The 17,457-nt window shown below is 34.8% G+C and overlaps 1 protein-coding gene across 1 annotated transcript in view; it reads left to right on the top strand.

Annotated features, from left to right (window-relative positions):
* The window catches only part of Dhc36C (Dynein heavy chain at 36C), a 1,350,914-nt gene that overhangs the window by 1,188,378 nt on the left and 145,079 nt on the right, over positions 1–17,457 (top strand). The window contains 1 exon segment of the mRNA XM_090395101.1: positions 3,373–3,534. Coding sequence (XP_090251227.1) covers positions 3,373–3,534 — 162 coding nt within the window.

Here is a 17,457-nt window from a genome sequence, read left to right as displayed (position 1 = left end):
CAAGATAAGTGGATTATATGTGTGAGGAGATCAGATCTTCTGTGGATCTTAATTGGTGAAATCCATATTGGTGGTCTCTGATTAGTTGACATTTCTCCAAGTGTCAAAGAAGTTGAGTGTTGATGATCTTCATTATTTTAGACAATACTGAGGTGAGAACATTAAGTTAATTGTTTGATAGTAGACTTATTATCTTTTTTGAATTGGCTTCAAATGGGCTTGCTTCCATGCTGTAGGGTGAGTATAATATAGAGAGTATAGATGATAATGAACTAGTTCTGGAGCACATCTCTTGAATACAGTTGGTGGGATTCCATCAAGATTCTTTTGATATCTTTTTGACAAGAGGCACGAATGCAGAATTCCACATAAAGAAGGATGTGGTTTGCCTTGGTCATCTGTGCATGAATTGCATGAGAAAATTGATGCCAGGAGGTCAGCTTTATCTTCAGGTGATGTTATAATACTACTGTTTAGTTGAGAAAGAGTTGGAAGCATGGATGGACAAAACTTGTTCCTAACAGCTTTTGTGAGGGATAAGAAGGCATGACTTCCATTGGCACAGATAGTGAGTTTCTACATTAATCCCTTTCCAAGTCGAACTTACTTCTTGTGTGCTTGCTGAGATTTGGTTGACGGAGTTTCTTATAATATAAAAGTAGCAGAAAGGATAAATGAGGCACACGACTAAATGGCGTTCTGTGGAATACTTTCTTGTGGTTTATTACAGTTATTGAAAATAGCCTCCTCCCTTTTTTTCCCCTTACTATAGATTCATCAAATTGCTAAGCCTTAGGTTTTTCTCCTTCTCTGCTTTGTGATGTTCAGCATACAATGTTTTGTATATACTTTCTCTTGTAATAATATTATTATTATTATTATTATATATGTACATTACCTTTCATTTATATCAATTGCTCATTTGATTTTGCTTAGTGAATACCATGCATGCAATTTATGCTTTATTCTAATTGGTTTTAAATGTTTCACTACTTTTTTGGGGAATGGAGATATATTGACTTATGTCAGAGTACTGCATAAGAATTTCAGGAACAGTCTAGGCATCTCATACATATGTTATGGATTTAGCACTTGAGTTAAATGGAACGTGTCAAATTCCTTTATGGTTCTAATGATACAGAAGAGTAAAAAGATCATTCAATGGACTTAATGATTTTTTGAAATGTTCAAAAAAAATCTGAACATTCAGGTTTCATATTGAATAGTTGGAAGTTTCTGGGCAGTACTCTGTTAGCTTTCTTCTGAAAGCATCAGAGATTTTTTACCATTATTTTTTTATAAGAATGCAATTTAGTATGTTGTTATACCATTGGCTAAGGGCTCTTAGCTAACAATGTGATTCAAAAGAATGATACCTATATATATATATATATATATATATATATATATATATATATATATATATATATATATATATATAAAAATATAAGCCGAAATTTGAAATGGATGTGACGTCAGCTTTGAAACGGATGTAGGCTTTTAAACAATGAAAAAACCTACATCCTACAAATCGAACAATGAAAATAACAGTACGTGCCAGTATTCATTACTGAAATTAGCATAACGTGCATGTCCTGACTGGGGGAAGTCATGGGGGCACAGCTCCCCCCCATATATATATATATATATATCTACTCTATATATGTAAAAAGATAAGCCGAAATTTGAAACGTTTTTATGTCACGTTTTTTGTCTTACCAGCCCGGAATTCGGGGGTTGGGTGCCGTAAGCACTTGGGGGGGGGGGGCTAGTGTGTGTGTATATATATATTCCAAATGGCAGATGACATTAATATGAAGGGATGATATGACAAATTAACAAATCTAGAGGTCAAAATCTTTTGATTTGTCATAAGAAGGTATATAAGTGGAGATGTGAAAGTGATTGCTGTTCTCCTTTATACAGTTGAGCTATATGAAATCTTGTTCTCTGTAAATAGGATAATTGAACAACATGGGAAAATTATTACACATAGAAACAGCTTCTTTATTTTAGCATTGATTAACATTATAAAATAACTATGACTTACACATGTAGCAAATTATATACAATTTTATTTAAAAACTCCTCCAATCTATTTCATCCAATGTGCACTTTATTAGGAAGATAGACCATTAACTACATTTAAATGATGAATATCACAATAATGAGTCATAATTCGAGCTTGTATATTAGCAAGCATATATAGCTTGTATCTCAGTCTCAGCTAATGTATATGATATTATACTATTAGAGTAAAGAATAATTGTAAAAAAGTTGCATAGATAAAAATTATTAAAAAACAATAAAACTTTTGAACAATTAATAATGATCACTTCCCAAAACTTGGATATGAACAATTGAATTTTAACCTGCTGGAATGAAGAAGTATAGTCTGGTTCTAAAGAACTTTGTGCCTAGTGTCAATAGCATATGAAGCAAGGCCAGGCTTGTCAGGATCCAACAATCTAATATAATCTTGATGTTCTTCAATTCTAATCAAGGCAGAGTGGCCAGGTACTTGATAGACATCTGATAAGGAAAAAGGTGATAATGTGTCCTTTGTTGATTGTAGAAAGGATGAGAGTTAGAGTTTCCAAGGTTTGAAGGAAGCACATAGATTGAATTTATGAAGAATCCTTGCTATATGTTCCAAGGTTCCTTTAAGGTAGGGTATTGCATTTCTTTTCACACCAGTTTGTAGTCTGGAGGAAGGATGATATTTATTTATCAATAATTTTTTTAATGTTTTGAATGGTAGTTTTGTTGTATGTATTACATATCATATTGCTTTTAATTTTATTCATTTTAATCTAACAAAAGGGGCTCAGAAGAGTACATCATATGACCTCTGCATAACACTCTCAATAAATCCCATTTTTTGTGATGAATGATAGTGGGAGGATGAGTGAATGTATCTTCCAGTAAAGGTTGGCTTACAATAAACTGAAAATTCAACATGAGCTGTGGGATTACAAATTATTAAAACTTCTTCACTCCAGCTAGTTCAAATTCGGTCGTCTTTTCCTTGAAACATGTGAAATGCTAAGAAATCATCTGAACCTGAACTGATTAGACTGCATGCCAATATCCAAGTTTTGGGAGGTGATCACTATTAATTGTTCCTAAGTTTTTTCTTTTTAATAATTTTTATCTATGCAACTTTTTACAATTATTTCTTTTAACTTTAATACGAGTGTAATATCACCTCATAGTGTAATATCATATACTTCAGTACATATAATCATACATACCATGATTCTCACTCATCATGGTCAAGTAGACAAGCATATTTTTGAAGCTCTGTATGTGTGTGTATTTATATCACTAAAAACACAAAATGCTATTACTGCTTGTGTTTAAATGTTTCAGGATTCCTTTAAGAAGCTTCTATATGGACTGAGTTTCTTTCATGCATTGGTTCAAGAACGAAGAAAATTTGGACCACTTGGTTGGAATATTCCTTATGAATTCAATGAAACTGATCTTCGTATTAGTGTTCAGCAACTTTTGATGTTTCTTAATGAATATGAAGTAAGTAGTTCTGCTTGTTATATGCTTACACCTGAAAGAGAGATTTTCATCTCATTACTTCATATGTCATATGAAATTTAAATTAAGTTTATCTTCATTATTATTGTTATTATCATCAGATCTCAATAAACTCAAACATCCACGGGAGATCCTCATCCTGTCATTTGAAGCTCACTGAGAGTACCTTAAATTCATTCACTATTTACACACTCACCACATTCTCAGACATCATCTGTACTCATGCCCGAATATGTATTATTATTGTTATTATTATCTGACACTTCCAAAGAATCAAGGAATCATCAGGTGTGTGTGTGGGGGGGGGGGTATAAATCACCCAAACCAGCTGCCATACCTTCCCTTAAATTCATTCTAACTAGATGTACTCACTACCCCTAAAGGCAAACCATTCCACTCACTCACTGCTCTGTGAGAGAAAAACCTAGCTGTTACTTCTTTCTTGACTGAAAACAAACTTAACTTCCAAGTTAAGTTAAGGGGATAATAAATCCCTCATTATTTTAAAGCCGGATACGAAACTCGGAGATCGAAATCTATCGAAAGCTTGGACTCGCCAATAGTTCTTCGGCATGAAACTCTTAGATTTCGATAGATTTCAATCTCCAAGTTTTGTATCCGGCTTTAAAATAATGAGGGATTTATTATCCCCTTAACTTAATTTACACTGCCGGAAAAATAGCCTCTTGACTCTTTATTGTAGCAAACTTAACTTCCATGGATGATCCTGTGTTCTCTCCCCACCTTCCTTATAATGATAAATTGCATCAGACGATATCCTGGTAACACCCATTCAGAAGTTTATAGACCATTATCATATCACCCATCTTTCTTCTGTTAACCAGAGTCTAATGTACATACTCGCAATGTTCTCATAATCTAAATCCCATAATCCTAATATAATCTTTGTAACTATTCTTTGCACCCTTTCCATAGTTTCTTTATTCCCTTGGAATCTGGGAGACCAAATTACTTCCTTATCCTTACATGTCAAGGTTTGCTTCAACATTGCAGTTATCCTCTAAGCTGTATTTATTTGTGATTTTTGTGATCTTTGAATTTCAAATTCCTATCCACCATTGCAGAGGTGGATAACACTTTGAAATTGGAAGTTGATAGGCAGAGAAGAGGGGATATTATAGAAACATTTAAATTACTAAAAGATTTGTATAAGATTGACGCAAGGGAAATATTTCAGCTGTGTGATAGTGATGGAAGAACAAGAGGTCATCCCTGGAAATTAAGGAAAAGTGTGGTTAACAAGGGTGTGAGAACAAGGTTTTTTGCCTGGAGGGTGGTGAATGAGTGGAATGCATTGCCTGACTCAGTTGTGAATTCTTCTTCTGTAAAGGAATTCAAAAGAGATATGATAGATATAGTTTTGATAGTTTAGTTCTCCCGTGATGAGTCTACTGACTCCTTGCAGATACCCGTAATAATAATAATAGTAATTATGCCAAGATCCTTAGCCTAATCAGTTTCTTGTACCATAATCCCGCTAATATAACATACTGCTGGAAATCTCATCAAACCAAAATGCATAACTTTACCCTTACTAGAATTAAATTGATAGTGATTTTTGTTTGTCCAAATTGCAGCCTATTCAAAGTGCTGAATATCAGTAGCATCCCTGTTTGGCCTGCCTATCTTCACATCATCATCATTGGCAAACAGTTGCATATCTCCTGCTAGACCCTTCATAATGTCATTAATATATAGATTCAACAACAATGGCCCAAGGACTGAACCCTAAGGTACACCACTAGTCACCTTAAATCCGGCAGATACACACACACACACTGTATACCACTTTTTGATAATCTGTATGTCAACCAAGTCAACTTGATTTGGATATGATCCATTAATTCAAGTCAATAATTTATATTCCAGTCCCATATTTCCTAGTTTATGCAATGGCTTTTCATGTGCTATCCTATCAGATGCCTTAGCAAACTCTAACATTATCATAGTGTATCCATTCCCTTTATCCAACTTAGCTGTAACATTGTTATAAAATATGAGCAAATTGCTAAAAAGAGTTAGTCAACTTATGCTAGTCCTTGCAGTGTATAGCTTATCTGTCTACCCATTTTGGCCTAACCTTTTGTGGCCATTATGGCCTAACCTTTTGTTATACCCTTCTCTCCCTCTATTCCATGAAAATATTTTTCATGGAATAGAGGGAGAGAATATTAATCTGCTAATATAATCTCTCCTATCCACCAGGCTCTGCAAATTGCATACCCAACATTCCAAAAATCTCACACTGTGTTAATCACTATTCTCTGAAGCCTTTTCAGAATACTCACTCCTTGAAGACTAGATGACTAAATCTGCAAGTGCACAGTAAGGCCACCTATCGTATATTGTGGCCTTATACAATAGAACAATAACCTCTTTATTATAATCCATATGTAATCTAACACCATAATCGTATATGACCTTATACAATGGAACAATAACCTGTCTATTTCTACATGCCAGTATTCTCCTCCTTGTTGCTATATGTGATGCCCTAATTAAATTCCAGACAATTATCTATAATTACTCCAAGATTCCTTGTTTCCTTCCCTTCTTTCAAAATATCCTCACTAACTATATAACCTGCATCACATAATATGCCTATGAAATTTCAAACTTTACACTTCACAACAGTGAATTGGTAGTCTTCACTGATTTGTCTACTCAGTCTACTCAAATTCTCCTCTAAAGCAACAACATATCACTGACATAAGTTAAATACCAATGGTACCACAACTTCCCCCTGTAGCCTGCTAACAATGATTTTCCAAAATATCTCTTCTACAAACACACATACATAAAAATATACAACTTGTTGATATCAGACAGTTCCAATATAACTCTCTAATCTGTTGTTATTATTATTATTATTATTACCCAAGATCCCCATGGAGTCAAAGACTCATCTGGGAGGTCCTTTTATCAAACACACAGCTCATCATACTGTGCTTTAAACACACTCAAATTCTCTGCAGACACCACACTCTCAGGCAAAGCATTCCAATTATTTATAACTTTGCATAAAAAAAAAACCTGTTATTTTAAGTTTGCATCTTCTCAATCTTTCCTCATACTCGACATTCCAGAGGTTAGAAACTACCTTAGTCAGTTGCCTCTGGACCCTCTCCAACATCTCTTCATCATTCAAAAAACCAGGTGACCAAATCTGGGCACAATAGTCCATGTGTGGCCTAATCAAAGCCTTATACAATGGAACAAGAATCTCCCTACTTCTACAAGTCAGTGTCCTCCACATCATTCCCAGAAGCCTTTGTGTTGTCTTCACAATTTTGGCTATGTGTCCTCTAAATTTCAGATCCTTATCCACTATCACCCCATATCTCTTATTTCCTCACCAAGCATAAATTCTGCATCCCATTTTTGTTTTCCAAATTTTAAAACCTTACATTTTGCAACATTGAACTCACATCCCCATTCCCATGCCCAATCACTCAATTTATTCAAGTATTCTTGTAAGGCTACATCTTCTCTACTCTTCATGGTTTGTCCCAACTTTGCATCATCTGCAAACAACTGAATATCTCCATCCAAATTTTCACCAATATCATTAATATACAAGTTAAACAGCAATGGCCCTAAAAACAGACCCCTGAAGCACACCACTAAATTTTCCTTTTCCTGGATATCGCTCCCCCATACACAACTTATTGATACCTATCAGATAGCCAGTCTCCAATCCAATGCACCAATCTAATATCCAACCTCATCCACTCCAGTTTGACTATCAACTTATCATGCGGTAATCTATCAAAAGTCTTTGCAAAATCTAAGTATATTACTGTGTATCCTTCTCCTCTGTCCATGAAAGCAGTCACCTTATTGTAATAAGTAAGTAGATTACAAAAACATGACTTCCCTTTAGCAAGCTGTCCATCAAAGATAATACCATTGTTGTCAGGTGAGTCTTTGACTCCATGACGTCTTGGGGTAATAATAATAATAATCTCTTGCACAAGCTCCAGTAAACAGCTTTTGCTCCATGATAATCCCTTTGTTTAAAGTCTGTATGGACAATCTTACTGTAAGAACTAATTAGATGGCCTACTGTCTTGTCTTTATCTCTGCACATTCGGCTTTTGCTATAATTACAGATCTTTTCAATAATAAATTTAGTTGAATCCTTTATCCCAGTGAGAGCAAACAAAGTTTGCACCTGAAAATATCTTCAGGACTGAATATAGTGTTCTACTATCTTACCTGGGTAAGTAGTACAACACCCAGTCAACTCGTAGCAAAGGTGGAGCAAGATACCAACACTCCTATCCCAGTATCTCCCATAATGCAAAACACATCTCCTTGTGGATATGTATACTGTTATACACTAAGGGATTGGCCACTACCCAGACTAGTTTCGACCTTTATTGAGGTCTCTTCAGTGGGAACCAGGCCCAGAGTTGGAGATACCAGGCAGAAGCAGTAGCAAGGTCATCTTTGCGTATAGGAGTTGCCAAAATGCTTACCACCTTTTTTTTATTAAATCACTCTGGATTTAGAGAAAGATGTTGAAAGTTTATTTTTCCCTAGGTTAGACTATAATAAATTTAGTTTAATCCTTTATCCCAGTGAGAGCAAACAAAGTTTGCACCTGAAAATATCTTCAGGACTGAATTTAGTGTTCTACTATCTTACCTGGGTAAGTAGTACAACACCCAGGCAACTCATAGCAAAGGTGGAGCAAGATACCAACACTCCTATCCCAGTATGTTATATGTGGTATCGACAGATCATGAGCAGATTGGTACAATGCCCTGAATAAATATATATCAGATTGAAGAGAGCCAAGATATTCTCCACCTTTACTACGAGTTGCCTGGGTGTTGTACTACTTACCCAGGTAAGATAGTAGAACACTATATTCAGTCCTGAAGATATTTTCAGGCGCAAACTTTGTTTGCTCTCATTGCGATAAAGGATTAAACTAAATTTATTATAGTCAGTCTAACCTAGTGAAAAATAAACTTTCAAGATCTTTTCAATCTTTGCCTTTATTACATTCATTTGTAGTGCTTGTTCTTAAGCAACAAGTATCATACCTTCTGTCTCTTTCTTGATGTTGCCCTGCTGAATCCATTGCCAAGTTAAGCAACTGTCAACTTTCCCTTCAATATCATTCATATATTGATCATGGAGTGCTTTATTTTTGCCGTGTCTTTCTCCTTGTACTGCTTTTTGAGTCTACTGCATTCAGTAATTTTTCTTTGTAACCTTCAGTTAACATCCTTTCTGTGCTTTCCCTTTATGTGATGATTCAATGCTCACTTTTCCTCCTCTACTGTTTACTTCACTTGCAAAAGACCATGTCCTCCACTTTTCCTGGCTATGTATATAACCAACCCACATCACTGAGTGGGTTCAAGGCATGATTCACTGTCATTAATTTTCATGTTTTACAATCAAGTGCATCCAAATCACCTTGTGTCCAGTCAATGATCCATGCTGGGTATCTAATTAGAGGGTAGCCTATTTATTGATTGCCATTACAGTGTTGTTTCATTGAGTTTGGACTTTAGAACTTTGAACTCTTTTCAGATATTCATTACTCACCTATTGCTTTATTTTTGAGCTCTGAACTAAAATGCCATCTGCTTTAAGAATTCATAGGTATTTATAGGATTAATGCTGTGGCAAGTTTCTAATTTTCCTTCCATCTGCAAATGTGATTCCTTTGTTGCCTGTAATTTTCCCTTGAACTATGGAGAGTGTTGCACATTTCTGAAATCCCAATTCCATACAAGTGTATTCACTGAAGATTTGGACTGTACTGAGCAGTGACTCAGTTTCTCTGGATGATTTTTCTTATAGTTTCAGGTCATCCATGTATAACATTTTTCCTGCTTGCTTTGATGTTTGATATCCAAAGCTAGTTTCCTTTAGAATTAATTAATTTTGTATGAATCAGTGCTTGTATGAACAATAGATGTGTTAGCGAGTCACCTTGAGGAATTCCTCTCGTAATATTCATGATATCCAGATTATCTCCATTGATTAATAACTGAAATTTCCTCATTGACAGGACAACTGTTAGGAGTTTTCTGATGTTTTTACTCATCCCAAAAATTTCTAGAGATTTTCTTATCCAACTATGTGACAAAGAGTGAAATGCTTTCTGGTAATCAGTCCATGCCATCTATAAGTGGCTTTTCATCTTTTTGAATTTTTCAAAATCGTTTTGTCAATTAACAATTGGTCTTTTGTACCTCTGGATTTTCTATAACATCCCTTTGTACAATAGGCAGAAATTGATGCTAAATATTGACTACTCAAAGCTGCTAGAAGTCCAGTGAGTAACTTAAATATTGTTGGTAGACAAGCTATCAGATGGTAATTACTTGGAACAGCTTTTTCTTTGTTTTTCAAAATCAGAACTGTCCATCCAGTTGTCACCCACTCTTCAGTTGAGCTTGTTTGCAATAGGTTGTTAAATTGTTGAGCCAATTGAGCAGAGTACTGGGCAAATACTTGAGCCAAAATCCATGCAGTTTATCTTTGCCTGGTGCACTCTAGTTCTTCATTCTCTTTGCTTAACCTTTGAATTATTTCTGGTTATATATATATATATATATATATATCTTTGAATTATTTCTTTGAATTATTTCTGGTTATGACAAGCTCTTCATCAGAGTGATGTTCAATAGTATCTTTTATCCAGTTAGCAATTTCGTATGTTATTTTGAAGTATCCCAGAACTTCTTCCAGAACTTGAGTGTTTTTCATTTTGGTGTTAATAGTAATATTTACTATTATTATTAATATAATTAATAATAATAATTACTATAATTATTAATAATAATAATAATAATAATAATAACTATTATTATCTATTGTTTGTAAAGCTGGTTCTTGTAAAATTTCTATTTTTTTTTTAATCTAGTTTAGTATAACTTTCTCTTGTTCTTAGAAATCGCTCCTGTTGATATTATATTGGTCTGTTTATTTATTTATTTATTTTTTGCCCATATTGCACTTCCATAAGAAGAGTGTGAAGAGCAGATTTTTACATGGAGAGTTGTTGGTGATTCCATGGAGGCTGTTGTAATAATAATAATATAACATGTTTAGTTAAAATATTGAATATTTTTAGAATTAACCAATATCTAGATAAAATAAAAAAAATGAAGAAAAAGAAATAGAATGGCTTAATATAAAAATAATACTAAATGCAGCAGCAAATGAAAGCTTAGGTAAGGCCAAAGGAAAAAACTGAAGATATGGGATGATACAACCAAAGAAATAATTAAAATTAAAAAAAAAAAAGCCTATCATAAATGGTTAAGCAGTAAAAGATTAGAAGATGAAATAGAATATAAAAGAATAAGAGCCATAGCTAAAAGAGAAGTCAGAAAAAAACATAGAGAATCATGGATATAAGATATAAGATATAAAGAAAACATAAAATTAAACACCGAATTGAAATTAAAAGCATTTCTAAATTTCTACACAGAATTGTGGACAGATAAATATTTTAAAAAAAGACAACTGACAAACACTTAATGAAAAGGAAATAACTAAAGAAGAATTAGAAATCAGCCTGAAAGAAACAAGAAATGGAAAATCACCTGGAGAAGATAAGCTAGGTTCAGAACTGTATAAATATGCAGGATCAAGATTAAAAAAAAAGACTCCTATTATTTTTAAATAAAATTTATACAAACGGTAACACCCCAATAGAATGGAAAATAGCAATTGTGATTCCTATTTTTAAAAATGATAATAGAGATGACCCTAAAAACTATAGAGGTATAAGCATACTAAATTCCTGTTACAAAATATATAGCAGAATTTTAAATAGCAAACTAATGAAATATTCCAAAAACTTTATTTTAGAAGTATAGAATGGGTTTGGAAAAGGACGACCAAGTATAGACCCAGCCTTTTGCCTGAAATTAATAATAGAGAAAAGAAGAGAATACAATTTAGAAATATATATTGCATTTATTGACTTTGAAAAAGCATTTGACAAAGTCAAAAGAAGCATTTTATTTAACATATTAAATGAAAGACAAATACCAAATAATATCCTAAAAGCTATCGTAAGTATATATGAAAATAATCAAATACAAATAAGATTAAATCACGAGCTATCATATACGAGAGAGATAAACCAAGGGGTCCGACAGCGATGTCCCCCTCTCAGCAACTCTTTTTAATGTCTACTTAAATGAAATAATAATAAAATGGAATAAAAATTTACATCAAGGAATTAAACTTTCTCCTACTGTGAACTTAAACACCCTCCTTTTTGCCGACGACCATATAATAATTACAAATTCTGAAGATAACTTACAGAAAGCTATTTTAGATCTAAATGAGATAGCCAAAGATTATGGTATGATAATATCAACAGAAAAATCAAAAACTATGGCCTTTAAAGGACAAGATCCAGCAAGAACTAAGTTATCTATTACTGTCTTAGTTCTTGCTGGATCTTGTCCTTTAAAGGCCATAGTTTTTGATTTTTCTGTTGAAAAATCAAAAACCTTTCGGGCTTAATAGATAACAAGATCTTAGAACAGGTGAATTCATTTAACTACCTAGGCTGTATGATCACATATGAAAATGAAAAAGATATAAATGTAAAAATTGCAAAATATTTAAAAATAACAGGTGTAATTAACTCTATATTTAAACCAAACCTAGTTCAAAAACAAACCAGACTAAAAGTATACAATACATTAGCCCTACCAGTCTTATTGTATGGAAGTGAAATCTGGACAATAAAACAAAAAGACAAACAAAGATTAATAACAGAAATGAAGTTTATGAGAAAAACTGCAAAGTATACTCTATTTGATCACAGAAGAAACAAAGATATTATGAAAGAATTAAACCAAGAATCAGTAATAGAAAAAATTAAAAAATATAAACATAAATGGATGGAACACATTCAAAGAATGAAAATAGAAAGATTATCAAAACAAGCCTTAAAATACAAGCCATTAGGAAAAAGAAAACCAGGACGTCCTCTTAAACAATTCAACAATATCTTATAAGGCCCGAACAGGCCATGCCAGGCCTAAATCCTTGATAAGCATGATGATGATGATGATGATGAGTTGTTGGTGAGTGGAATGCATTTCTAGAATTCGTTGCGAATGCAGGAAGTGTAAATGATTTCATGTTTCAATTTAATGGATATTTTGCCACTCGAGTGGGTCTCCTATGATGAGGCTACTTCCATGGAGGTTATTATAATAATAATAATAATATAACATGTTTAGTTAAAATATTGAATATTCTTAATCTTGTATTTCTCTTTACTAAATTTGGTTTAAACATATTACTAATAATGCATATAATTTTTGCAAATTTATCAATTCAACTATTTGATGTTTTGAATTTGTTACTTCAATGTAGCTTTTATGTTATATTACTGCTAAGATAATTGTAATTATTGAGTGTTCAGTTGATTTATTATTTAGCATAACTTTTCATCAAACTGACTTCCTTCCTTTAAATGTCATAACTTTTGTTTTATTAGAAGATAATCCCATATAATATTTGGTAAGTCTTGTCCAGGTTTTATAGTTCATCTTTTCATATGTGATCATATACATATTGTTAAAATAGAAGGAAGTGCTGTTTGTAAATGCGTGTAATGTATTTGAGGGAAGGTTGAATTTGTACAAAAGTGACAGACTGCATTTAAATGGAACCGATGTGTGAATTAACAGCAGAGACTTTTCTGGAAGGAATTATAATGAGTGATGTGAACAAGAGATCAAAGGAAGTAAAATGGGAAGTGAAAGATCAGGAGAGTTGAACAGATAAGACTAAAGTGCTTGTTGACAGAAATAGTAGTAGTGTGCAAGATGATGAGTGAATAGTCTTTCTTATATATTTCGAAGCCAGCAGTAAATAATTCCCTATTTATTCCATCACTTCCTATTTTCTTTATTTTATTTTGTATTTATATTTTTTCAGAATTTCATTTAATTTATCAAATGTTATGGATTCTAAATATGATAGTTGTTATGGCTGCTAAAATCATTATCTTTCTATAAATTTTCATGATAATTATTGCATTCCTTCCTGGTTATGATATATATATTACTTTGTTCTTTAATTTCTTTTTTCTTTCTAGTGATTTTATCATTATTACGTGACACCTTCAGGGAGTCCAAGGACTCATTGAGGGAGGGCACTTACTCTACAGCTTTCTTTCTTTACTATTCAATCTACCAACTACAACAAACCACAACTACCATCATCATCATCATCATCTATACCAATGCCATCGACTGCCCACCACTAATATTTTCACAGACAATCACAAATATCCATGCCCACAGGGGATTCGAATCACAGCCTTTTGGCTGGATAGTGGATATGCTAACCACTCAGCCAACCAAGCCAGTACAAACAATATGCATGACCGTGTGTGAAATGATGGTATTCGGCAGAGGGAAAATGCGTCCTTTCTCTTTACCTTTTATTCAATTCAATCAGATTCTTTAGTAAGAGGTGTGATAGATGAGAGTTTGACAAAATCGTACCAACCTGATGTGAACGTTAAGGATTGCGAGTCAATTAGAATGCAAAAGCAGAGGATGAAAGAATTGATAGTAGTAGCAGGAACAAATGATTTGAAAGGAGACAAAATGGCTATGAGAGAGGATTTGAAGGAATTACTTGAGGTAGCAAAAGAGAAGAGTGAGAGATTTAGGATGGTGAGTCTTTCTGCAGTATGACAGTGAAGAGTATAGAAGGAGGGCCAAAATTGCTAATGACTTTATGCGTGGATTATGCAGGAGGATTGATGTGGAATTTGTGGATGTGTGGAGTGAGTTTGATGGGCGAAAGGATTTATATAAGATGGATGGTTTACATTTGAATGGATTTGATGTACGGAGACTTGAAAAGGTGTTGTTGAATGAAGTGGAAGTGGATGTGCAGAATCAGGGAAACTAGAGTTATTAAGGGGGGGGGGGTAGATATGTAGACTTTAGGGAGACAGTTGAGTGTATGAATGTGTGTAATATGCCCGAGTGAGTACGAAGGACAACAAATCAGAACGAGATAGTTAGTATAAGGCATCAAAATAGGGATGGGACAAATGGGCTTCTGCAATTCATGTATACTAATGCCAGAAGTATTAGGAATGAGAAGGAAGAATTTTTGGCCTTGGTTGGCACTTTCAGACCACAGGTTATTGGCATTAATTAAACATGGCTGACAGAAGATGATATAGCTAGTGGGATTGAATGTGAGGGGTGTGGTGTGTTCAAGAGTGACAAGGAGAATAAAATGTGGGGAAGGAGTGTTATTGATGATAGCTGATGAGCTGCAGCCAAGGAGAATAGAAGTGGAACTGCAGGATAGAGAAAATAGCACATTTGAGGCTATTTGGTGTGAGATTGCGACTAGCAGAACAAAATATACAGTTGGGTAATGCTATAGACCAGGTGATGGAATAGATGGTGGAGATAGTATGCATAAGCAAATAGAAGAAATAAGTGGAAGCAGGGTAATTATTACGGGAGATTTCCACTATGGTAACATTGATTGGAAGGAGGAGAGGACACATGGAGGAAGTAATTGGATTTTATGTGGTTATTAAGGGATAACTATCTGCGACAGCATGTAATGGAAAATACTAGGGGGCTAGAGAGTTCTAACCTAGTAATTGCATCTGAGAATTTGGTCATATTCTGTAAACGAATATGTCAACATGGTCATATTCTGTAAATGAATATGACCATGTTGCCACCAATTGGTGAGAGTGATCATAGGGTCTTGACCTGGGAGGTAGCTAAAGGTGTGAAATTTACAATTAAGACAGGGTACATGTGGAATTATCGGGCTGGTAAGTATGACAAGCTTAGGAGTTTGATTGGATCAGTGCCATGGCATGTAAAACTGCAAGGGGTGGATGTTGATAGTGCATGGGAAGCAGTTAAGAAGTGTTTGCAGGAGGCAATGGCTGACTGTATCCCTAGAGTCCGAATAATAAATCAAGTAGGGGTTAAATTGATGAATAACATTATTAAGCTTGAGCTGCAAAAAAAGAAACAACTATAGAGGGAATTTAAGGAGAAAGGTGACCAGCAGGCACATGAACAGTATAAAGCGTAGGCCAGAAGGGTAACGAGTGTGGTAAGAAAAGCAAAAGTGGATTATGAAAGAACATTAGCCATGCGGGCTAAGAGAATCCCAAACAGTTTTTTTCGATATGTTGCAAGTAAAAGAAAAAATGTATATGGCAGGATGATTTTAAAGAATGCTGATGGTAGGGAGGTAACCGAATCAATTGATATAGTGGAATTACTGAGCGAGCACTTTGCAAGAGTATATCATCCAGGTGGTGACATTGCAGGAATGAATGAACCAATAGCTTTTATGGGAATTGTTGTGAATGAAGTGGAGGTGAACAGGCTATTACAAACCCTCAATGTCAATACATCTGTGGGATTGGATGGTATACCAGCTCGTGTCGTACGTGAAGTGGCTAAAGAATTGTCAGTGCCCTTGACCATTTTGTTTAATTTGAGTCTCCGGTCTGGGCTAGTCCTGAGGGGGTGGAAAGAGAGGAAAATAGTTCCACTGCATAAAGGAGGTTCAAAGACTGCTGTTGTAAATTACCGATCAATCAGCATATCAGGAATCGTTGTCAAGGTCTTGGAGAAAATAGTCAAGAGGAAAATACAAGATTGGATAGATGAAAATGGGATACTGTATCGGGGACAGCATAGTTTTGTGAAGGGTAGATCATGCCTCAGTAACTTGCTCACGTATTATAACACAGTGATAGCTGAACTGGATAAGGGTAATGGGTTTACAGTGATTCTACTGGACCTTGCTAAGGCCTTTGACAGGATACCACATGGAATTCTAATCAGTAAAATGCAGCATATGGGGATGGATATATTTTTGGTGAGATGGATAGGAGGGTAGTTGATGGAGAGATATTAGAGAGTAGTTTATTCAGGAGTAGAGTTGAAAAGACGACCTGTGACTGGTGTGCCGCAAGGTTCTGTTCTTTGTCCACTACTGTTCAATTTGTTCATTAACGATATAGGAAAGGATCTGAGAGAAAGTGTTCATTTGTTTGCTGATGATGCAAAGTTAGGTAGAGCAATAGTGAGTGCACAGGATGTCAAAATTTTAAGGATGATTTGGATAGTTTGGAGGATTGGGCTGAGGAGAATGAGTATCAATTTAATGTGGCAAAGTGTAAGGTTATGCATTTTGGGATGGTAATCTAGGAGATTGACGATGCCAGGGATTTGGGAGTGTTGGTGGATAGAGAGTTGAAGTTTAGTGGGCACATTGCAAAAGTGGCTAAATCAGCTCATCAAATCACTTGGTTGCTGAAAAAACTTTAACAAGCAGAGACATACAGGTTATTGTTCCTCCGTATTGAGCCTTGATAAGACCCCCATCTATACTACTGTGCCCAGATATGGGTGCCAGGGTTTCTTCTTGATGGGAAGGAAGTGGTGAGGATCCAGAGACGAGTGACCAAGATGATAGCAGGTCTATTGAATGAACCTTATGAGAAAGATTTGTGGGTTGCAGAAATTCGTTGATAGGCGGAAAAGGGGGGGTGATATGATTGAGACATTCAAATTACTGAAGGGTTTCTATAAGATTAATTCAGAAGATATTTTTGAGAATAGGACTGGTGGTGGGAGGACTAGGGGGCCATACATGGAAGCTGGGCAAGAATGTGGTTAGCAAGGGTGTTAGAGCTAGGTTTTTTTACTTGGAGAGAGTGGTGAATGAGTGGAATAAACTGCCAGAATCTGTTGTGGGTGCCATGACTGTGAACGAGTTCAAGGCGAGGTATGATAGATACTGTGTGAATGTCGAATAGTTGTTCTTGACATGATGTTAGGGCCTCCCTCGATGAGTCTGTTGACTCCT

Source organism: Typopeltis vanoorti, chromosome 7, assembly GCF_054136105.1.
Source record: "Typopeltis vanoorti isolate ZY-2024b chromosome 7, IOZ_Tvanoo_1.0, whole genome shotgun sequence".
NCBI lineage: Eukaryota > Metazoa > Arthropoda > Arachnida > Uropygi > Thelyphonidae > Typopeltis > Typopeltis vanoorti.
The sequence above is the reverse complement of the archived record's forward strand: the minus strand, read 5'-3'. Positions and strand labels throughout refer to the sequence as shown.